The following is a 24,234-nucleotide window of genomic DNA, read 5'->3' on the forward strand; positions in this document are numbered from 1 at the left end:
ATCAAAATAATCAATTATTTATTTCCCTTACATTCGCTGAATTTAAAATGCAATTAGATTAGGTAGTAGTTACTTCTTTCTAGTTGTAATTAGTTAATGGAAATCATTGTCATGTGAATGGGATTAGTTAAATACTATTTTTAAATTGGTTAGGAAAAATTTGTATGTTACACAAGTACCTATACCAAAAGTGGAAGAGGAAGGAATAGAAACTGTTTCCTACAAAAGAGGTCCATTGTACAAAGCATTTAAAATAAAGGCAAGAGAGCTTGTTGATCAAGCCATTGCATGATGTCTATATGTCAACAGTTCTCCTTTCAATTTGGTGAGATCACCATATTGGAAGGAAATGGTGGCAGTTATACTTAATGCACTGGATGATTACGCGAGTCTCAGATATGAAAAGGTGTGTACTACTATGTTGACAAAAGAGAGGGTTTGGGTAGATAGAGCTCTTCAACCAATTATAAATTCATGGAGAAGTCCAAGTGTTTTTTTGTTTCGAATGGTAGAAAGATACGAGAAACCGGTCATTGATTTATGTGATTACAGTGTCACCCAAAGGGGCAATGTTCTTGAAGGCAATCGATTGTGAAGCATAAGTGAAAGATTCACAATTCATTTCCAAAATTCTCATTGAGGCCATAGAGATGGTGGGTAGTGAGAATTTAGTTCAAGTGGTTACAGATAATGCAACAGATTGCAGGGGTGTAGGTGCTTTGGTTGAGGACCAGTATGGCCATATTTCTTGGACACCATGCATCGTACACTCCCTAAACTTGGTAATGCAACAAATTGGCACCCAAATAGATTGGGTGAAGCAAATTTACCAATAGGGAGAGGAGATACAAATGTTTGTGACAAACCACCACATCTCACAATTCATATTCAGATCATTCTCCAATTTGGAGTTGCTAAAAGTAATTTCAAATTGTAAATTTGTAATTAGTAAATACTAAATTTCAAGTTTTGTTTATTTAATTAAATTATTTGAATATATTTTGTCATGTTCAATATTATTGACATTGTTATGATTTACTTAGGTGGCTGAGACCCGATTCACATCCCATACCATTGTTATGAGATGGCTTGTCAAGGTGCAAGAGGCATTAAGCCAAATGGTTATTTCAACTCAATGGGGTATATGCAAGGCTTCAAATTCAGAGAGGGCACAAAAGGTCAAGGCATTGATCTTGGATGACGATGGGATCGTGTGCAATTTGTATTAGATTTCACAGACCCTAACTTAACTATGCTCTAATTTGTTGATTCAAATCAGCCTTGTTTGGGGGATGTATATGATAGTATGGACACAGTGGTTAAGAAGGCAAAACTTTCAATACAAGGACATGAGGAAGACCCCAACAAATGTGAAGCCTTCTACAATCAACTTGAATCAATTATTCATCATCGTTGGAAAAAGATGACTACCCCATTGCACCTCCTTGCATATGCCTTATCTCCAAGGTACTATAGCGAGGAAGTACTTGGTATGCCTAATAGAGTAGCACCATCTGTGGATGAAGAAGTTGCTAGTGGGTGCTTCAAATCTTTTGCAAGACTCTTACTAGATGAGGACACTCACAAAAAGGTTAGGGCTGAGTTTGGATTATTTGCTTCGGGAATCAAACTTAGTCCTCTTGCAATAAAGGACCAATTTGACATGGAAACTATCACATGGTGGTACCTCTATGGTCAACCGTTCAAGCACACAACCTCTTGGAATCAAAATCCTCTCTCCAGTAAGTTTTATTTGGTTTTAACTTTTTTTACCACGTGTATTCTACAATTCTTTAAATTGGTCTTCATTTTTATGTTTTAGCTTAATAATTAATTTTGCAATTGTGAACATCATCTCAGTCGCAAGTTCTTCTCCTACTGAAAGGAATTTGAGTACATACTCCTTTATCCACTCAATAAAGTCTAACTGATTGGGCTCTTAAAAAGCTAAAGACATGGTTTTCATTCATACCAACTTGCGTCTTTTGTCACATAAGTAGGATCACTACAAGAAAGGGGCAGCCAAGCTTTGGGATGTAGAACTTGAGAGTGCAAAGATGGATGCAACGATTCAAGATCTTACCACAATCACGGATGATGATGCTGATAACATCATGACATATGGACCTATGGTGTATCTAGCACAAGTGGAACAATTTTCTGTTTAAATAATTTTGAACTTGCAGCAGTTGGAGGAGATGGAGATGATGATGAGTTTTTTGCAAATCCATATGATACGGATTCGGATTAATATGCATTGAATGATGAACTATATTTTGATTTTGTAGTTGTTCCATTGGATGATAAACTACATTTTGATTTTGTAGTTGTGATGATTTGCTGATTTGTACGGGAATCATGAAAATAGATGCATATGATATTTATATCATTGATATGGTTTATATTTTATAATCTTATTGAGTATTTGAATATGTATTGGTGAAGTTACAAGCAATCAAATGTTTTAATTTTGTATATTTATTTCATTTCTTTGCATAAACATAGTATAACTGTTTTATCTATATATACTCTCATCCGCATTCCTCCACCCCCCCCCCCCCCGCCCCCAAAAAAAAAAAAAAAATCCTGCATCCCACATCCGAATCGGTAACTAAGCCTTAAACAAACCTTTATGTTTGTCACTCTGATAAAATTGCTGGTTATGTGTATGGCACACTTGTTCTTCATAACTCATATTTAGCCTAAGAATTCATTTGGCCTGTGCATTTTGTGTTTTGTTTTGTAACTGACTTGTTATTGTCCATTGCTTCATCTTAGGTTCCTCACTCCTGTCTTTTTGGTGATCCAGCACCAGTTATGTGCAGAACCTCAGCAGACCAACTTGGTAAGTTCTTCACCCATCTACGATTCACCAAAGCACTCCTTGTCATCTAAATGATGGGCAACAGGTGGTAAAATGCCTTTTCCCTTTTGTCACTAGTGCAGCAAACCTGCATGAAAAGATACAGGAGGAGGAAGGGGTTTCTTTTCCAGTAGCAGAGCCTTGGGGACATATGATAATCTCATTGGTTGCAGCTTGTCAGATAATGAACTACCCAGTGCTCAGTAACCTACCTATGCCATTGATCTGGTGAATTGTTTGTCATGAAAAACAGCCTTACATATTGAACTTCTTAAAAAATCATGTAATGCAATTGAGTACCAACAAAGTGAGGTATGTGGCATGTTCTATTTTATTCATGGGGGTGACACATCTAAAGCAAAAGTGACTGCCAAACTAGAGCTAATCCAATGGCACCTGCAGTTCCATTTACTAACAATTTATGGCAAAGCTAATCAGCAGTGATGGCCATTGGTTCATATAATATGCTTCTGGGTAAGATTGTGTGTGAGTTCATCAGCATCAACGTTTAGGATCATACTCAATGATCCATCATCGGGATCAAAGAGCTGAGGATGATCCTTTACATTCTTAGCTCTCTCATCCTGATGATGGATCATTGAGTATGATCCGAAACGTTGATGCTGATAATCTCACCCACAATCTTACCCAAAAGCATAATATAATATCATGGATTGTAGAAATCTGTTATCACAGGTCTAGGTTATCACAGATCTAGGTCGTTGATCTAAATGCAAAAGTGGGGAGAGTATTGAAATGATGATTGAATGATGATTGCTGGTCTAAACAAAGGAGAGGAATGCTCCTTACATAGATGATCACAGAAGATCTTTTCATGACAGAAATGATCAAGAACTAAAGACAAAAACAGAAGTTACTAAAGCTGACTGACTGACAAAATAGAAAATTACTAACTAAATTAATTAATAGGCTTAAATGACCATTATAAGTTAAATTTACAATATTAATTTAATACCTTCCCCTTAATGGTCACTCTACAAACTACCCTGCAGAAATCATGACATAATCTGCTCATCATTTGGCCATGAATGCGAAGGCTGACTTTTCTGAACGCTCTGTGACAAGTTTGTTGCACAGACCTTTCCTGGTTGAACTTCTGATCAGCCAATCACTTTTTGCAGAACTCCCTCATATGACCAAGGGCAAAAACAAGCTGAGTGCCTTCCAACATGATGTTAGGTAACAAAGCCATCCTCCAAATATCCAGAAACACGGAAACAGAGGTCAAAATAAGTTTCTCAAATAACTTTGAAACCACGACTTTGCCAAAAAACAACAGAAAAAACACTCCACTACTTTAGAAAAAAAGCAATACCCACAATTCTGTAAAAAGATTATGCAAAAATTCCAATTCATTTGTAGCAACGATGTCACCCCAGAAACCCTAGGCACAACCCAACAAAACTGCAAGCAACCATGGTTTTATTAAAATTTATAACAAAACATCCTTAGATCTGACAGTACAAGCAGAAATCACACATGATTCTGTGGAAAATTGTCAAAAAACACTTGTTTTTATCAAAAACCATTAAAAAAATAGCAAACCAGAACTTCAGATCGATTAGAAGCTTTTACAGAAGAATGACTCGTGCTGTAGAGACCCTACGAGCACAAAAGAAAAGGTTTGTCGCTGGCAAAGCAAAAACCATGATTTTTTAAAGAAAAAAATCACCAAAAAACAGAAAACTGTGCACCCAAAAAAACCCTTCAGACTCAAAAATCTGCCACATTTCTGCAAATAACGACACCAAAAACAATCGTACAGAGTCTGCAAAAATAATGCTAAAAAGTTTGTGTCACTGGCATATCCAGTCCTCCAAACACAGATGTAGCAAAAAAAGTGCCAAAGCTAAACTTGCTTCATCACAAAAACAGTCACAGCGGCCAGCACAGTAACTATGAGCTGAACTAGATCGAGTTGCAGGCAAAAGATGGCCTGAGAATCCACAATGCAATTGACAGGGCTGAAAATACACCACAAAAACAACCCTGACACTGCAGTATAGCCCTGCGATGACAAACGCACCTCAGCCAAACCCTCTACTCTGAAAGAATTGAACTTTTATGCAAAAACCATCAAAACCAGAAGTAAATTTAAATACCCGTGATTTTTTATAACAAAAAAAACCTTGCAAAAAAACTTTCTAAAAATTTCACAAGAATTCTAGTTAAACCCACGACTTGTTAAAAATCAAAAATTTTAGGTAAGACAACCACAAATTTTAACTCGAAAAAAATTGCCCAAAAAATGTATCTATGCCTCTGATACCATTTATGATAATTGATTGTTGTTCTTAAAAAAGGAGAGGAACACTCCTTACATAGAAGATTATACAAGATCTTTCTACAATGAAAACAATAGAGAACTAAAGACATAAGTGAAAGTTGCTTACAGACGATCCTTCCATTACGGAAAGGATTGAGAACTAAAAACATAAACGAAAGTTACTAAAACTGACAAACTTACAAGAAAGAAAGTTACTTAACTACTTAAAGACTCAACTGACAATTATAAGCTAAATTTTACAATATTGCTTTAAAAAATATAAAGCAATGGTGAGGCCCACTGTTAAAATATAGCAAGTTGAAATGATATAAGTGATCCATCGTGGACTGCTCTACCATGCTTTGGTAAAACGGTAGTTTTGGCATATCCAACCATCCAAAACCTTGATGATATACTGATTCACTAACACCACTGATCCGCATATCCATAGTGTATATGTATCTACCCTTGATTTTGATCAACATTTAGCAAATTAAAATGTCTAAGGGATTTCTTGAGTGACACATGGTGTGTCATAACTGACTAATATTAGTCAGACAAGTGAATATGTGTACACTAGCATGCATGCATCTCTGAAAAGTCAAATAGAATGCTTCCACATGGAATCTAATGGCCCCCAGTGAAAAGCATAATGGTGGGCTCATCGTGATAACTGAACAACTTTTCCTTAGAGACTTCAGAAATCCACAATCATGACTTATTTCTTTGCAATGCCATCGTCCCGAAGTAAATCTACGCTGTAGATTTGCAAGTAATCCTGCAATACTGGTACACCATATTTTGGCAACCTTGTGACAAGCCACAACCAGCAATCAAAGATTAAAGCTTCACCATTGGCCAAAGGAAAGTTTCAAACTACTTACCTAAAACAACAATTCTTTAATTTTCAAAATAAAGGTAGCAACTGCCAATTAGTGACAGTAAGCTGTCATTAATGAAGGGCTCACATAAAGTCTCAGGTCATATTTTAAGTTTAAGCATTTGTGATCTCTCAATTGCAAGACAATTTTCAAAGTATCGTGCCCTACCTAGCAATTTGTTTATTGCTGTCAAATCACATACATAAAGATCTCCTAGTAATCTCAAGCACTCTTCTCTGCATCAAAATAGTAAAACCAATCGTCTGGACAAAAAACTTGGGTAATTTGTTGCTTTGTGGGAAATAGATGACTGTAGGTTTTTGTTTGATTATAATGCTGAGGTGTACAATCAACATTGATGCCTTTTCTTAGGAACTGTAGAAGGATTATCTTCTTGTTACAAACAATTACTTGCAAACCTGTTATTCAAAAATCCAAAACCCACTATTTCCTATCATTCTCTGATGCAGGAGCATCCCAGGTGAACAGCAATTGGTATCAATTAATATATATTTGACTTTTGGTTTCTCGTTTGTGTTTGGCATTTCCAGTTTGGTTCTGTGAAGGAATTATTGGCAAAATGACTGCAGGAAAAATTAAAACGAGAACCAAAGAGTAACGTTGAATTGAAGGAAAGAATAGTTGGAACATTGATTTGCAAAAGAAAACATTGCAGGAAAGATTTGAAGAACATTACAGATACAAACAAAAAAGATAAAATGTTAGAGGGCTAAACATAGAATGTGTGGGGACAAGGAGTTGAAGTGAAGAGTAGCACAAATAAAAGAAAGAGTTTTATATTGAAAGTTAAAGTGTGCAAGTGGAAAACGCACGCCGTTGGAAGGATCATACAGAAGGGCAAAATAGCAGTTTATGGGGGCTGTGTAGCAAGTAAACAGAGAAGAAAAAGAAAAATGCTGAAGAGATAGCAGGTGAGTGGCGGCCTAGGAAAAGAAACCTGCTCAAAAAATGAAAAAATGAAATTTGTTTACAGTTTAATAGAGCAAAGGAAGGAAATAAAGGAGAATAGAAAGAGAGTTTTAATTAAAAAACTTTGCAGGTTGCAACTGTCCCCAAAGTGGCACATAGTAGAGAGTAGCAAAATGAAAGACTGACATGAAGCAAGAGGTGCAAAGGGTAATGAGGAAGCCGACACAAGTTGAGTAGAAATCATCATAGACTAAAACAGTAGATTGAAAGTAATGCAAGGAGAATAAAAGACAAGAGATGCATATTTTAGGAAGGCATATGTCAATTAAAAGGTGCACAGGCATAAAAGGGCATAATGTCCCCATGTAAGTCAACTAGTTATGCATAGATGAACCTATGTATAATATACTTGAATTATATTTACCTAACCCCTGCTATAAAGATGCCAACTGTATGTGAATTAGAAATATAAGTCTATATGTGAATTGAGAAGTCCATGCTATCCTTGTTATTATTCCAGTCCATGAGAATGCTGAGATACAAAAGGTCACTTAGACACCAAACTCAACAGTTTCCCTCAAGGTTTTTACAGATCCAAGCCCGCCAGCCTTTTTTGGAACTTATTTGCAAGGTTATCCACAAGGTGCTTGGGGTCGCTGATCCCTACCCTATTTTGGGAATGACCAATTGGCTGGATTTACACAGGCATCTCCCTGAATGCAGTTCTGATCTTCTTCTCAAACTTAGGAATAATAGCTAGTCTTGAGCATGTATATTCAATTAAAGGTAATGCTCTGACGTATAATCAAAATAGATAACACTGTACATACCAGTCACTGCGATGTATAAAGCTCTGTCTTATAACCTGAATGTCTTCGTTGCTTGCTTGATGATGTTTGTGACTGCATAAGAGATATGATTGTATTTAATATACAGTTTGCAGACAATTTATGTATTTATTTTCTTTCCATATAATTCTCCCTGTTCAGTGGTGTCTTCCCCTTTCCTCATCGCTGATACTTTATGTCTTTTTAAAGTAAAGATTGTGTCCTTGGTAAGGTGCTTCTGTGCCTGTTCGAACCGTCATCCTGGAAAAGGCATGATAACGATTTAGTTTGTTAAACAAGCAACATGACTCCTTGCTCATTATTCTTAGTTTTTCGGATGTGGATCCCGTCAATGTGGAAGCTTATGGTGCATTTGTCTGGTCCGGTGGCCTCAGAATTGAGTTGTCAATGCTCTGTAGACCTTCAGGAATACTTGTCTATTACCACAACTCATATTTGCCAAATTAATGCTTGTTGGTTATTATTGGTTGGTCTTCGCACTGTTGTTTTTAGATTAATGTTAATAATGGATTATTATCACTTTTCATAAGTGTAGCTTATCATTAATAATTGTTTTTAATATTATCAATATAAATTCAACTTATATTTAGATTAATATTAATCATTAATACTATTGATTAATACTCAATTTGTAATAGAATTGATGTTTGATCAATATTTACAATCAATTCATTAATTGATTGATTTATTAAATACTTTTAAGTTATTATATAGGGGATATTACAAAGGGTAGGCAGCATAGAGTAAGTGGTGGAAAAGAGTTGAAATTGCTGTAAAATTCCCCGTCTTGGAGCTGCACATTTTTAAACGAAACCACAATAACAAAATCTAAGATTTGTTGAGTTGAATAAGAAAGCCTTGGTAAGTTGAAACGGAGAGCAACAAAAGGAAGCTGAGAGAAGAAAGGAGCGATCTGTAAATCAAGAAAAGAACCATGCATAAGACCAAGAAAAGATGTCCGTGAGGAAGCTGGTGACATATAGCCAAGGGAAGACCATGTTAAGCGAAATGGGATCAGTGTATGAAGAGGAATAAAAATGAAAATTACAATGTAGACATTGCCAGGGAGTTTAATGATAACTCTATAGAATTGCTAGGTGTGTTCTTTTGTGCGCTCATAATTCGAGTTTCAATTTTGATGCTGTGAATAATAGTGTTGAAATTTGTAAAAAGATGCACATTTCGTTAGCCTGATAAGTCACATACGTTGCATCTGCATCACCCTTTCCTCTTCAATCAAAATGGCCCCTGAGCAAGCTGGTAATCATGATCCTTTGAGAAAGTTCTTTGGGTTATAAATAAAAATCTGATGCCTACATCAACAGTAAGGGGTTCTAATAGATCGTTTCCAGGATGACAATGGTGATATTAAAGATCCTTTGATTCAATTGTCTAGATTCTAGAAGAAACCTTTTGAAGAGGTTGTATGATGACAGAAATCAACCTAGGCCAGTGAACAATGTTTGTGGTCCCCAATCTGCACCAAAGATTGATGTGAAGAATCAAAAATGGAAGATTCAAAAGTTCAACCTATTTTGAAATCAGCAAAGAAACATTTCTTCAGGTGTTTGGATTAACACCTAATGCTAGAATGGAGTTACATTTTTTTAAGTTGGTTCTGCATATAAAAGGTCAAAAAAATTTACAATGGAGTCAACTTGCCATATCCAAGAACTTACAGTGAAACAACCAGCTTGACACATATCCCAAATTATGAAGAACTTTTTGGATGCACATGTTTGAGTCAAATTTCCATGACACATTTTCAGACCTCCAGTCGGGTTATTACAAAAGATGCAGGTAACAAGATATTTCAGGGAGTGTTGGTTTTTCTTGTACATAACCAAAAACTTTACCATAATAGACTATATGGTTTTAAGGAGTTTAGAGAAGGAACCCATGAGGAGTTTGTACCTTTTAGGCAAAGCAATTCTACAAAATATTCAGGAGGTATTCAGTCTTGTGCTACATTTTTTTGTATCTTTTAGCTTAAGAGTGGGATATTAGACTAGGAATAGAGTATATATATAGCCAAATCTCCACTGACAAGTGCAACTATGGTCCATATTAAACAATAAAGGGATCTTTAGCCAGAATAAATTGAAAAAAAAGATACAACGTAATAGAGTTTAAAAACACTAGTAAGCAACAAACAGAGGTTAAAGAATATTTTATAGAAAATCAAATTCCATTTGGTGGTATCAACATTTGAAGGTTTCCTTGATTAAGAATACGCAACATAAAATACACAAATAGTAAACTTTACCTGCTACTACTACTAGTACTATCCAAAAGATAACTTCTCACAACTAAATATCAGATGAGTATTAGGGTGTAAAAGGTCTTGATAATGAATACAAAACACAAACAAAACAATCCAAAAGATAATTCCTCACAACTAGAATTAGACTTTTGATAGATTCACACAAAATAACTGATTTTTTTTGCCAGGAATTTACTTTGCAGTTGCATTTTCAATCAGTTTTCATTATTTTTTGAAGTCAGAAGCATGAAGTTAAGTAAAAAAGTTCTATTTTTGATTTTTCAATTATCTTAGTTTCTTTGCTTATTTTAAATTTTCTATGTATAGTATATTAGTATGTTTCAGAATGGCAAAAATATAAACTAGGAAAAGAAAATGAATAAGGCATAAGCAAATATTTTTGTCAGATCTCTCAGAATTTTAAAGTTTTTAACAGCTTGACTTTATTTTTTATTTTGTCCATCCGCATTCCCAAAACTACCTCATGTTCCCAAGCATTTCATTTTTGGTAAGTCAAAATCAGCAGGCAGAACATTACAATAATAATAAACATCAAAGAAAAGATTTCGCAAGGTACAAGTTATGAAGGAAAATAATACATACCGAGGATGAGGATTTCCCTTAACCACCTTTTGACCATATTTGCGCCAACGATAACCATCATCCAGAATGTCCACATCACTTCTTGTCTGAACAACCACACGTGGTTCACGAATAGTCCTAAGCGGTGCAACTACAAGCACTTCCTCTGCTTTCTTCTCTTTCTTACTATAGATTCAAAGAAGAAAACGAAAAAAAATTATCATGGAAAGAAAAACACAATTATGGAAGGGAAGAAAAGTGGAATCAAATTTGCGACATTGGTTCAAAACATATTACCTTCGTTTTGAATCTGGCTCATTATCATCTCCATCATTATCGCTTGAACCAGATGATTGTTCTAGACTATCATTAACTGAGTTATTTATCTTCACTGATGTTGAAGGATCCGAACCATCAACATTCTTATCACCTCTGCCACCAGGGTCTTCAGAAAACCCTGGACTAGAGCCATTACCTTTTGATTTCATATCTCCAGCTCCTAAGGTTTTTCCACTACTTGATAGGTAATTATGTGAAACAATAGCCATACGCCTTGTGGGTTGAGGTCTGGGGTGATTGTGCTCCCCTTTATACACAATTTCAGTCACTTGCCCATTGTGGGAACGCTCAACCTTCTTCTTCACTTGACAATTTGGTTGAGTGCATTTGTAGTAGCTACGGGGATATTCACTACCCTTCACCTGCTTTTGACCATACTTTCTCCAATTATATCCATCAGCTGAAGGTTTCTCCACAAGAACTGGTGGAATGGGAACTGAAGGAACTGGTGGAATGGGAACTGAAACAATTCGATTTGACTCTTTACTTGATGAGTGCATATGTTTTGTTTCTAAATGATGTTCTATCTTCCTTTCTGATGGAATTTTATTAGAAGTAGCAGAACTGGTAATGCTAGATACTACCATAGAAGAAGTTGAAGGCTGGGGTGACATTGACGAAGGAAGCAGTGGCGTCTCAGAAAGTGCATGAGTTTGCATTTGCTCATGGGCCTGGGCCTGGGCCCGGGCCTGGGCTTGAATCTGGGCAAGCACTTGCTGATGAGATATCTCGAAAGGTCCCTGCTAAAAACACAAGCCAGTGAGTGTCAAAAGGTTACTGGTAACAAGAAGCCAATAAGCTACGAAATTATATTAATGGCATGTTGTAAATTCTATCTATAGTTATATACCATTCTATTGAAGCTTACAACTGTAATGATTGACATGTAGGTGCAAGTGAATGATGGCAAAGAACATTAGGAAGCATGCTCAACATAAAACTATCACTAAACTGATTACATTATGCAAAAATACATCATAGTTTTTTCATTCCTGTAAACGGTGATCATTGCTACTGAGGAAATAAATTTTGATAGCAATCTCATCCTATTTGATGCGACTCAAAACTATTATAGAGATTCATACAAGCATAAGAATGTAGATTATGTTCGTAATTTGAAACAGAAATATAGTTTGATACAAATGCAGCACATATGTGAAGTGTAATATAATTCCCGAGTCCTGACGGAATGAAGAGTTTTCTGAGAGAGAGGGAGACACACCCCAGGCAAACCTCTTCACACTCCAGCCACCACAGAAGAATACATAATGATATACCAAAAGAAAGGAATCTATCAATAGGCTCTCCAATTGCCTATTGTCCTAGAGTCCAGTTCATCCCATACTAAAAGGAATAAATCTGCCATACACTCAATGACTCCACCAAGAGCAATAGCATATTCAAAGATTAATGGTATGATGATATTTGAATGTTGAGGCGAACTGACAAATGGAGGAGAAATTTATAAAATGGTTAGGAGGGTTTATTTGTTTTGCCCCAACAACCCCTTATGAGATTGAAAATACAGATAATGTAGTGATGGTTTACTGCACTCTCATAGCAAAGCGACCAAGCATTCTTCAACAATTCAATGAACTAACATGTCACACACCGACTGCTCACTCATCAGCTACATCAATAACTATTTGATTCAATATTTTACAGCATGTTTACATGATTATCCCAAAAATACAATTATTCAAATATTGTTTATCATGGTAGATATTTAATAAACCTTTTTTTTTTATATTCATCTGCTTGGAACGCACTTTCTCAACCTCCTCCCCAAAGTTTGAAGTAACTTAGAAAAAGTCCAACTTGATTGCACAACTACATATATTTGAAGAGAGTCATATTTTTTAATATTGATACAAAACCACCTACTGCTCCTTCAATATAGTTGACTAAAAATTTTATGTAAACATTATACATGTCTAAAGATTGAAATCAAAGGCAAGCTGGCACAAATTGCCTGAGATTATTTCAAGGTCTTGAATCATATTCATTAGATCAACCTTTGCGATAGAACACAGTTGCTTGTCCAAGTTAAATTTGTATGCTGGAAAAGAAATTGTTATGGAATGTTCATAGTTGCTTTACTCTAACTATCAAAGTTTTAAAAAACCTCCCCTTCTTTGAAATGCATAACATTACAGATACATGAAGATCTCAAATTGCAGAAAACTAGAGCAGGAAATAATTATTGAAAAATTTGATCACGAATACATATAAATGCACAAAAGGAAATAAGAAAGCATTCATATAAGGTCATCTTCAATCTCCAAAAACTATTTCTTAAAAATGGAATGATTTATAAGTTAGCCTGTAAAATTATACACTGAAAAATTATTTATCTGATATCATAGTTTTTCATAACATAACAAAAAAAATTCAGATTGGCCATATTTATATTCACTTGATTAACTCAAAACACAGTGATCATTCATGTATCCAAAACCGTGCTATTTGTTGCAAAATGGATGATTTATAAATAAGCTTTTGAAATTATGTGCTGAAAACTTCTTCTTCAGATATCATAGTTTGACCTAACATGGTTAACTTTTCAGATTGGCCATATACAGATCATGTAATGGGCACCCTAGAAATGCCCAAAAAAACAAACCAACTGCTGATAATGATTTTAATGTCTTTGCATAGATATGAAACCACATAACATGAACAAGAAGGAATTTATGCAAAACTGAAGATTGAACTACTATTGAAATAATATTAGTTTTCAAGCTAATAAAATCAAATACATAGCAAACTTTCCAACTCATTAATTACTCCAGCATTATAACATGTTATTCCAGTCATGATTTCCCAACTTGCTGCCACAGTAATATGAATAGTGCCGTGCAACAATGCTGGTACAGTAAAAACTGCCTTCAATCAATCCAAGACCCTCATAAAAACATTCCTCCACAATGTCATAAGTATCGAACAAGGAATGAGAATGGTATGAGCAAACACTCAATCTGTCTGTAGCTGGAAATGTGCCCAAATTTCCTGTTAATGAAGATAATAGCAATGAATTCCAAAGGCCAAACCCCAAGAGAATGACGTCTAGAATGTCACAAGAGAGGTAGACGTCCTCTAATGCCAAGAACAGTTTTGTAACTCACGCATCCAATTTTTTCTCATAATCAACCTGCCTAACAATAGCCACAAGCTCTCCTTTTATTCCTACTTCATAGGGTTGACCACTTTTCACAAGCAATGTGGGATAAATAAAATAAAATAAAAGGCTAACAGTCACACAATTGGACAACTGCTAAAGTGGGGACATTAAAGTCCGCCCCCCTCGAAATTGCTTGTCCTCAAGCAATCTCAATCCTGTTTGTTGTAACACCTGCTCACTCTCCCAAGTACCATCTTCCTTTGGCAGGTCTCTCCATCTAACTAAAAATTCTTTAATCACCCTGTTCCGCAGAGTCCTCTCCCTGGTATCCGAAATAGCCTCAGAAATCAATACAAGCTTCCCCTCCTCGTCTAATGGTGGCAAATCTGCAGAAGGCACAACTCTTTGACCAATGGCTTTCTTAAGCCTCGACACATGAAACACATTATGCACCCGACTACCCTCTAGAAGCTCAATCTTGTAAGCAACCTTGCCCACCCTACAAATCACTCTGTAGGGACCATAAAACCTAGGCTTCAACTTCTCTGCTCCGCTCTTCTTGAGTGATGACTGTCTGTATGGTTGTAGCCTCAAGTAAACCATATCCCCAACCTCAAAACTGCACTCTATCAGGTGCTGATCAACATTCAATTTCTGCTGATTCTAGGCCTGCTGTATATTCTCCCTGAGGACCCTCAAAACATCCTCACTATCCTACAAGAAGTCTTTGGCTTTGGGCACTCTACTACCCCCCAAAACTAAATCCATGAAGCTAGGTGCTTCATAACCATACAGTGCCATGAATGGAGTCATCTTGATGGACATATGATAAGTGGTGTTATAACAATACTCTCCCATATGTAGCCATTTGACCCAAGCTCTCTGTTGTGCAGTCACATAGTTCCTCAGATATCCTTCCACCTGTTTATTCACAATCTTTGTCTGCCCATCTATCTGCGGATGATAACTAGTGCTAGGTGTAAGATATATGGCGCACAATCCAAACAATTCCTCCCAAAAAACACTCATAAATTTACTATCCCGATCACTATCAATGAAACTAGGTAGCCCATGTAACCTGAATATCTCTCTGACAAAAAGATCGGCCACCTTTGTTGCTGTGTAGGTGGATGGAATAATAAAGAAGTGGGCAAATCTTGTCAGCCAGTCAACTACCACATAGATGCAATCTCCCCCTTGTACTCGTGGTAACCCAGTAATGAAGTCCATAGAAATACTTTCCCATTTCCTATCTGGAATAGGCAAAGGTTGTAACAACCCTGCAAGACATGTGTGCTCTCCCTTATTCTGCTGACAAACTACACACTCCCTGACATGCTTCTGAACATCATCCTTGAGCCCTTTCCATGTGAACCGCTCATGGATCTGCCTGTAGGTCTTAAAGACCCCTGGATGTCCAGCTATAGGTGCATCATGAAATGCCTTGAATATTACCTCCCTAAACTGTGATGAAGGAATCAAATATATCCTACCCTAGAATTTGATCAATCCGCCCATCACCACATAACGATCATCATGTATGGTGCCTGCAATCACTCCAGAAGCCCAAGTGTCCCTCACATACTCTGTTGTAATCTTATTTCTCCAATCTCCTATAATCTCAGTTAGAGCACAAATATGAGGTCTCTTGGATAAAGCATCTGCCACCACATTCTTCTTCCCTTTGACAAACTCAATGTCAAAGTCATAAGCCTGCAACTTTGTAATCCACTTTTGTTGTCTATCATTTAAACCTTGCTAACTTATGAAGTATTTGATGCTGCTGTGATCAGTCTTCATAACAAACTTCCCCCAACTAGGTAGGACCGAAACTTGGCCAATGCATGCATAATAGCTAACATCTTCCGATCATAGATGGAATAGCTCCTCTCCACTCCACGGAGCTTCCTACTCTCAAAAGCAATGGGATGCTTCTCCTGCATCAAGACTGCCCCAATCCCATCGCCTGACGCATCACAATGAAGTTCAAATGGCTTCGTGAAGTTCAGTAGAGCTAATACTAGACATGATGACATCACTTTCTTGAAATGATCAAAGCATCTCTGAGCTTCCCCTGTCCATACAAAGGCTCCTTTCCTAGTAAGGTTTGTCAAGGGTGCAGCGATCTATAAAAATCCCTTAACAAATCTCCTATAAAACCCGTAGAGACCAAAGATCCCCTTAAGTTGTGTGAGGTTCGTAGGAGTAGGCTAATCAACAATAGCTCTAATATTTTTGGGATCTACCCGAACTCCATCTGCGCTAATGATATGCCCAAGGTATAGTAACTCAGTCAACCCAAACTCACACTTAGACTTCTTGGCATATAGTGACTCTTTCTCCAAAATGGACAACACCATCTCAAGATGTTGTAAATGCTCCTCCCAAGTCTTACTAAAGACCAAAATGTCATCGAAGAAAATCAGGTCAAATCTCCTAAGCTGCCCCCTGAATACTTGATTCATGCAACTCTCAAACGTAGCAGGGGCATTGGTTAGCCCAAATGGCATAACCAAAAACTCAAAGTGGCCATAGTGACACCAAAAAGTTGTCTTCTCGATGTCCTCCACCCTCATCCTAATTTGATGATACCTTGACCGTAAATCAATCTTCGTAAAGAAGCATGCACCATGCAGCAAATCTATCTAAAGGATGGGATATCTATTCTTAATGGTCTTCTTATTTAATGCCCTATAATCGATGCACATGTCCATCATCCCATCCTTCTTCTTTACCAATACTACTACTGAAGCAAAGGGGCTCTTACTAGGCCTAATATGCCCCATCTCCAACAAATCCTTAATCGCCTTCTCTATCTCATCCTTGTGTTTCTTAGTATGACGATAGGGAGTAATCATAACTAGTTTGGCTCCCTCCTCGACCTCAATAACATGCTCTATCCCTCTGTCAGGAGGAACCCCATGCAGAATCTCGCCAAAAACTTTTGCATGCCTATCAAGTATCTCCTGGATACCTAGTGGAAGACTCTTCACTTGTGGCTCCTGTGAGGCTGGCATAGTGAAACATTCTGTCGCCCACTCTATATCATCATGCCAAAACAGTCTTTGCATTCTCCTTAAGGAGATTACTCTACAGGTCCCATCTGAAAGTCCTCTAAGTACAACAATTTTGCCCCCATGCTGGAACCTCATCTCCAATTTTGCTAGGTTGAGTGTGAACTCAACTAGCAAGGCCATCCATGTCATGCCAAGGATGACATCATAGTCTCCCATGTCTACTACATAGAACTCATCCTCCAACTCATAGCCATCTCCAAACCTGATGTGAAGATTAGATATCTTCCGAGTGCATAATAATTTGTCACCATTAGCTACCATGACTCTAAACCCAGCGTGCTCCTCGGTCTATAAACCTCTCTTGGCTACTAATTGTGCATCTACGAAATTATGTGTAGCCCCAATGTCAATGAATGAATCACTTTCTGCCCCTAGATAGTACCCCTAACCTTAAATGTGGTTGCCTTCTGAGCCCCCGTTAATCATGCCAATGACTTCTCACCATCAAGAATGTTGCTCTCCTCTGTAGTGCTATCCTCGTCTAAATCAAAGTGTTGATCCTCCCTCTCTGATTGTGACTCCTCTATTGAGAAATACTTCATTTGATTTGCCTTAGCCTTGAAAGGACACTTATGAGATAAGTCCCAAGGCTCTTTGCAATGAAAACATAGCTTCTTCCTCCTCAACTCATTCAGGGTGTCATTATCCAACTTATTATCCCTTTTTGGCTGAGCATCCTTGTGAAAAGATTTTTTGTCCTTCTCCTTGTCCTTCTTCATATATGAATCCCTATGTCGAAATCTGCTCCTAAAAGAAGAAGGTGCTAGGTCACGAGCCTTTTTAGTGGCCTCCTTTAACATAGTTGGGTGTTGCCCCTTGACCCAACCCCTCAAGGGATCTAACCTCTCTCTGAAATATCTATGACTAACACAGCTAACCTTTGAAATTCACTAATATACGTCTCAACTAATCCACACTACTTGAGTTGTGTCAACTCCTTAATTTGTAACTCGGGATCTTTGGTATCAAATCTCTCTATGAGTCTCTCAATGAACTCCTCATAAGATGTGATCTGATTATGTCCCAAGGTTACCATGCCATGGTGCCACCACTCATGTGCTAGACCATCCAAATGAATAGTCGCATACTTGATAGCCTCCTCCTCAGGCATAGGATTCAACTAGAAGTATGTATATACCTTTTGCACCTAAGCTCGTGCAGTCATCTTCTCTGAAGCATCATAATAAGGTAAGAAAGTTTCCCAACTTTCTTTCTTAGCTCAAAGTTTTGACTTCTCCCTCCTGATCTGGGCATGTGTCTCATCCTCAAGTCCATATAAACTCTAAGGGAAATATCCACCTGAAACTCCGGTCCACTAGCCTCCCAGTCCCTCCTGAACTAATCCTGTAACTCGGTAATTTGCGGTTCATTTACTGGTTGAACTGGACCTCTAGGTGAGAAGGTGGGTAGAAGAGGTCTCGAGCTCGCTGTTCGAGATGGGCATGCAACATGTCTAAAGTTATCAGCCTCATTCTCATTGTTGCCATGTCCATTATTACCATTAATGTTATTCTCAGGACCGTTGTTGTTGCCTCGGCCTCCATTATTATCATTGCCCCTATTGTTATCGTTTCCCCCATTGTTATTGTTTCCATTGTTGGCATCATCTAGATTAATATTAACGCCCATCTGTCTAGCCATAAGCTGCAACATCATATCCATTCGCCTATTCTGCTCCTATTGCATACGTTGCCCCTCTTTTAATGTACCCAATAACCATCTGAACATTACCTCCTCCTGATCTAAACCGACATTCCTGCCTCCACCTAATTCTGTATTCCTGTCATCTTGATCACCCATACTGCTATCTTGTTCAAGGAATATCTCCTCTATGTTTGTATGACTAGATTGTATGTCCCTTTGCACATATGAACTAGATTGTACGCTTTGCATCTAAACTCCTACTTTGTCTTGCTCTAGTATTGCGAAAATTATAAAGCCACTATCGCACGCTCAAACATAAATGCTTAGCCTTTTTAATTTCTAATTTTAGTGTTTTGACATTTTGTCAAACACTTTTCCCTTTATCCAGCTGTCCCAAATTCCCTATAAGACCTCCACAAGATGGCAGGACCACTGTAATGGGCAACCTAGAAATGCCCAAAAAACCGAACCAACTGTTGATAGTGATTTTAATGTCTTTGCATAGATTTGAAACCACATAACATGAACAAGAAGGAATTTATGCAAAACTGAAGATTGAACTAGTATTGAAATAATATTAGTTTTCAAGCTAATAAAATCAAATACATAGCAAACTTTCCAACTCACTAATTACTCTAGCATTATAACATGTTATTCCAGTCATGATTTCCCAACTTGCTGCCACAGTAATATGAATAGTGCTGCGCTACAGTGCTGGTACAGTAAAAACTGCCTTCAATCAGTCCAAGACCCTCATAAAAACATTCTTCCACAATGGCATAAGTATCGGACAAGGAATGAGAATGGTATGAACAAACACCCAATCCGCCTATAGCTGGGAATTCGCCCAAGCTGCCTGTTAATGAAGCTAATAGCAATGAATTCCAAAGTTCAAACCCCAAGGGAATGACATCTAGAATGTCACAAGAAAAGATAGACGTCCTCTAATGCCAAGAACAGATCCGTAACTCGCGCATCCAATTTCTTCTCATATTCAACCTGCCTAACAATAGCTACAAGCTCTCCTTTTATTCCTACTTCATAGGGTTGACCACTTTTCACAAGCAATGTGGGATGAATAAAATAAAATAAAAGGCTAACGGTCACACAATTGGACAACTGCTAAAGTGGGGACATTACAGATCACTTAATTAATTCAAAACCTAGTGACCAAGTATGTATCTTTAAGTGTCTGTATCCAGATTCCACACAAAATACCTATAAATGAACTCCTAATGAGTGGTTTCAAAAATGATACCCATAGCTTACATTCTCCACACTCCAAATTATTGATGTTAATAAAATTTCAAAAAAAAGATAACAAAAAGCTTATTTACATTGCTTGAGACATACTGAAAATTGAATGTAAATTCTCAGTATACAAATTTGTATAAAACAAATACAACTCTAATCAGGTTGAATAAGTGAATAGCCTACAAGACTTCAAAAGATCGCCAAAGGGGAATTAGAGGTACCAACCTTTGGATATGGTTTGAAGACCAAATTTGATCCACCTTCCTTATCTGCATTCTCTTGTTTGATAGGAACAAGTGGGACATTGCCTGTTGTTGGTGATGGCTCAACCTGGAAAAATATCCGACGACTTAATTATCTGGATCAGCTATTTTTAGCTTTAAAAGCAACTTCATAAATCATATTTAAAAGGATCTGTTTTCTAAGGTAACAAAAAGATTCCAAAGATGCATGCATTTAATCACAGCTCAACACTCTCGACCAATCCCCACATGCAAGTATAAATTTTAATAGTATGACCCATGACAAATGATTGTCAAAGACTCATTTTTCTACTAGCCTTGTGATGGCATTACATTCTTTCAGGTTTTGAAGACAGATAAAGAGTTTCACCACTTAGATGCTAATTAAGGAATTAACAAGAACAAACAAAACAAGATCATGCTCTATAACATGCATACTGTACAAACTACAAAAAAAAATAGTGCTTCAAACTTGCCAGTATTGGAAGTGTGTTCGGCTTTATATTCAAAATCAAACAAGGAAAGACAAAAACCTTCATATGGTGTTCTAATTTAACAACATTAGCAAGAAAAAAAATCAATTGCAACATTTAGTGAAGCATGTAATCAAATGCTACACCAGTCTGCACAATATTCTGAACATACTAAATGAGCAATACTCAAGCTTGTGCAGGCCAATTGGTCAAGAAGCACAAAAGTTGTTTCAATAACTTCATCGTACAATATTTTCAATTTCCTATTAATTACTATCTACATGTGCTAATTACAGAATCACCAAGAACAAACAAAACAAGATCAGGCTCTGTGGCATGCATACTAGCACAAGCTACTGAAAATAGTGCTTTAACTTTGCCAGTATTGAAAGTGTGTCAGGATTTATATTCAAAATCAAGCAAGGAAAAACAAAAGCATTCATAGGGTGTTCTATCTTAAAAGAGAAAAATTAGGTGGGAAAAAACCAATTGCAACATTAGTGACACACAATATTAAATGCTAGAATAGTGCACACAGTATTTTCTCAATGTATTACACAAGCAATACTCAAGCTCGTGCAGGCCAATCAGTCACCATTTAAATGTCAAGTAAGCACAGTCACACATGTGTGCTGTCATAATTCTATGAATGAATCGCTTTCTCAGGTATTTATACAGCAACACTTTCCCAAGTTAGAATGCTACATAAATCGGCAGCATATCCACACCAATTCATCAAACAAGAGTGACTTCATTCAAGCAAAGATCCAAATTTATAAGTTTCAACTTCAAGAATCAATATTTAAGCAACCATTTCATACAAAGAACAGTCTACAAAAAACAATGCAAGGCTGCAACACACAAAAATGACATTTTCTTAAATAGCTGACAACTATATGAGAATAGGAACAAAGCACAAAGTACATTACTTATAATTAGTTTTAAAAAGGTCACAGATTCAGTAAATCACAACATGATCTAGTAAAAAATTTTAAAAATGATGCACTTAATGCTCTAACAACTCGAATTTTAAAACCTGACAGACATGGCCCCATATTAATGCAGCATAATAGTGAATGTGGTGGAGATTGTTTTCAATTAATTTTTGGTACCAAGGACGTGTGACAAGGTTGATGGACTGTCAAAAATAGAGATGCATCACACGATGACAGGGATTGTAAGAAAAAGAAAACCTGTTCTTATAGCAAAGCTTGTGAAGTGGCCAAGAAGTTGCTCTAAAAGAGTGTAACTATGAGGAAGATTTGAAGGTGGACACTCAGCGAGATAATAACACAGTACCAAAACAAAGAGTGCAAAGCAGCAGAAAAGTTGGCTTTCACAGGCATACACCATTATGAATATTTTGAAGCAACATTCTATGTGAACCGTTTGAAGCAACTTCTCAACCGAAAGATAAACATTGTAACAACTAAGATATGAGATGGCTTCCTACTTAGCTACAAAAGAAATCAGAAGGCAATAAAAACTGATGACAGAGATTTGAGTCCTAAAATTAGGCATGAAGATGATTACTTTGCAATAATAGTACAAGATTCATTCACTAAATTTAAATGCGGGATACTAACTGCAACGTCAACATTAATATACATTACTAAATCTACAAAAGAATATGCTTTTGTTGATATTACTGCAAATAGGGACCCGGCTTCAGAACCTGAGATACTTATTTAGTCAAACACACACATTCAAGAACCAGTGTGGTCACTCTCCGTATGAAAACCCAGTGTGCCCATGTATTTACTATGTTTAACAACCCAGTAAGGTCGCAACACATGCTAACATTTTCTATGCTAATTCAGTTTGGTTGTTGTACCATTGGCTTTTGGTGAATCTCTGAACTGATGAAAACATGAAGAAATGGATATTCTCCACCATAAAGGAAAACTGTTACATAACGCACTGGACCTTTAACCTGCAGTTTAATCCCATCAGTGGCGCTCCATAGGTTGAGTACTGACACCTACTAGACTTCTCAGGTGGAAAGATATATTAGTTCATACTACCAAACTATAATTGCGATAGTAAAGTTGTAATGAAAAGGTAGCTAGCTCCTAGAATATCAGAAGGCAAATTAACCTCAATTGCTTTCTAAAACGTTTTAGACTCTATTCATGGTTCTTGGGCCATACATTTATCTAAACAGATATTCGGTATCCGCACACTTTGTGAAAAACAACTAAACCCTTCAACAAATTGGATCTCAAATAATTTGAATATCTAACAAAAACCCACTTCGGCATATACAACTTCAACTTCAAAAAGCACGAATTGAAGCCAAAATTCAGACTCGGCGGATACACCCATCAGCAATTCAGTTCTCAGAAAACCCAGATTACTCTAAAAAGCACACAAAATAGATGTCGGTATGTTTTAATGTCGAACCCAGTTCAAAACAAATCAATTACTCCGAATAATGCATAAGAATACAAATTGGTGTTTTTATAATGACAAACCCAGTGAGGAATTGCACCTGTGAATTGGTTAGCAGCATGGGAGAGTCCAGCAAAGTAGAGGGGCTGAGCCCATGAGGCAGAGTCAAATATGGGGGCCGAGGAATAGGAATGCTTGCAGGCGGCATACACTTGAACTTGGCACTACTGCTACTTGCAGACCCCGGGGGCTTAGCATCATTGTTATTGTTATTATTGGTATTATCTCTGGCAGGTGGTGAAGCCATGGCACCCGCTAGCAGCTGAGAGAAGGTCTTGCACTCAGAGTCAGGGTCATGCTCTGCAAAGAAGGAGGACACAAGGCTTATAGGACCAGGCGATAGAATCGCCTCCGAACGCGGCGGAAGAGTTAAAGGGGGCCTTGTTGCTGCTGGCTTTGTTAGCAGTAAGCCCCCTCCTCCTCCGCCCTCACCCATGCCCGACCTCTTCTCTTTCCCTTCCATGGTTTTATAAGCCCCTGGTTTTATTGTGAGAACCGTGGGATAATATCAGTGCTCTTCTGTGCTGAAAACGAAAAAGATCTCCTGTTGTCTGAAGAGGACTAAATCCGTCAACATGGGGTTCTTGTTGCCTTTTGTATGTATCGGAAGAAGAGGGAGGAAAGGATTTTGAGCCCGTAAGAAAATCAGTCAAAAAACTTGGATTGGATTTTTGGTTTAACTTGAACTACTTTCACATGACCTTGAGGCTCAAGGGCCCAATAAATTTTTGGGCCCGCGTGACGGGGCTAATAGTTGCAATCACATTTCAAGCTCTCTATTCTACTATGATATTAGGAATTTTAATTTTTTAAGTTAAATATTTTAGAAATTGTTGCTAATGTATTTTTATTACATGAGGAGGATGAATCTTATTTTAAAAAATAATTGGGAGTTCAAGTTGGTTTGACAAATTAAATCAGATCATTTGTAGTTAGACTAGGAGAATGTTATTGAGGGTTTATGTTTAGTTAGATTAAA

General features: G+C 37.2%; 1 protein-coding gene across 4 annotated transcripts in view; it reads right to left on the reverse strand.

Annotated features, from left to right (window-relative positions):
- LOC149532994 (putative WRKY transcription factor 4) overlaps window positions 1-23,818 on the reverse strand; it is a 66,350-nt gene extending 42,532 nt beyond the window's left edge. The window contains exons 1-5 of one of the 4 annotated variants that reach the window (XM_089804442.1): window positions 23,296-23,818; window positions 20,315-20,419; window positions 10,952-11,733; window positions 10,676-10,840; window positions 5,122-5,959 (exon numbers count right to left, since the gene is read on the reverse strand). In XM_089804442.1, coding sequence (XP_089660568.1) covers window positions 5,869-5,959; window positions 10,676-10,840; window positions 10,952-11,733; window positions 20,315-20,419; window positions 23,296-23,718 — 1,566 coding nt within the window. In that variant the 5' untranslated portion in view covers window positions 23,719-23,818 and the 3' untranslated portion in view covers window positions 5,122-5,868. Of the gene's footprint in view, window positions 1-5,121; window positions 5,960-10,675; window positions 10,841-10,951; window positions 11,737-20,314; window positions 20,420-23,295 lie in introns of those variants that run through there. The other 3 variants (XM_089804441.1, XM_089804440.1, XM_089804439.1) reach the window with 3 other exon arrangements.
- Window positions 23,819-24,234: the final 416 nt, after the last annotated feature.

Source organism: Cupressus sempervirens, chromosome 10 (genome assembly GCF_028749045.1).
Source record: "Cupressus sempervirens isolate cs-2001-9-10 chromosome 10, ASM2874904v1, whole genome shotgun sequence".
Taxonomy (NCBI): Eukaryota; Viridiplantae; Streptophyta; class Pinopsida; order Cupressales; family Cupressaceae; genus Cupressus; species Cupressus sempervirens.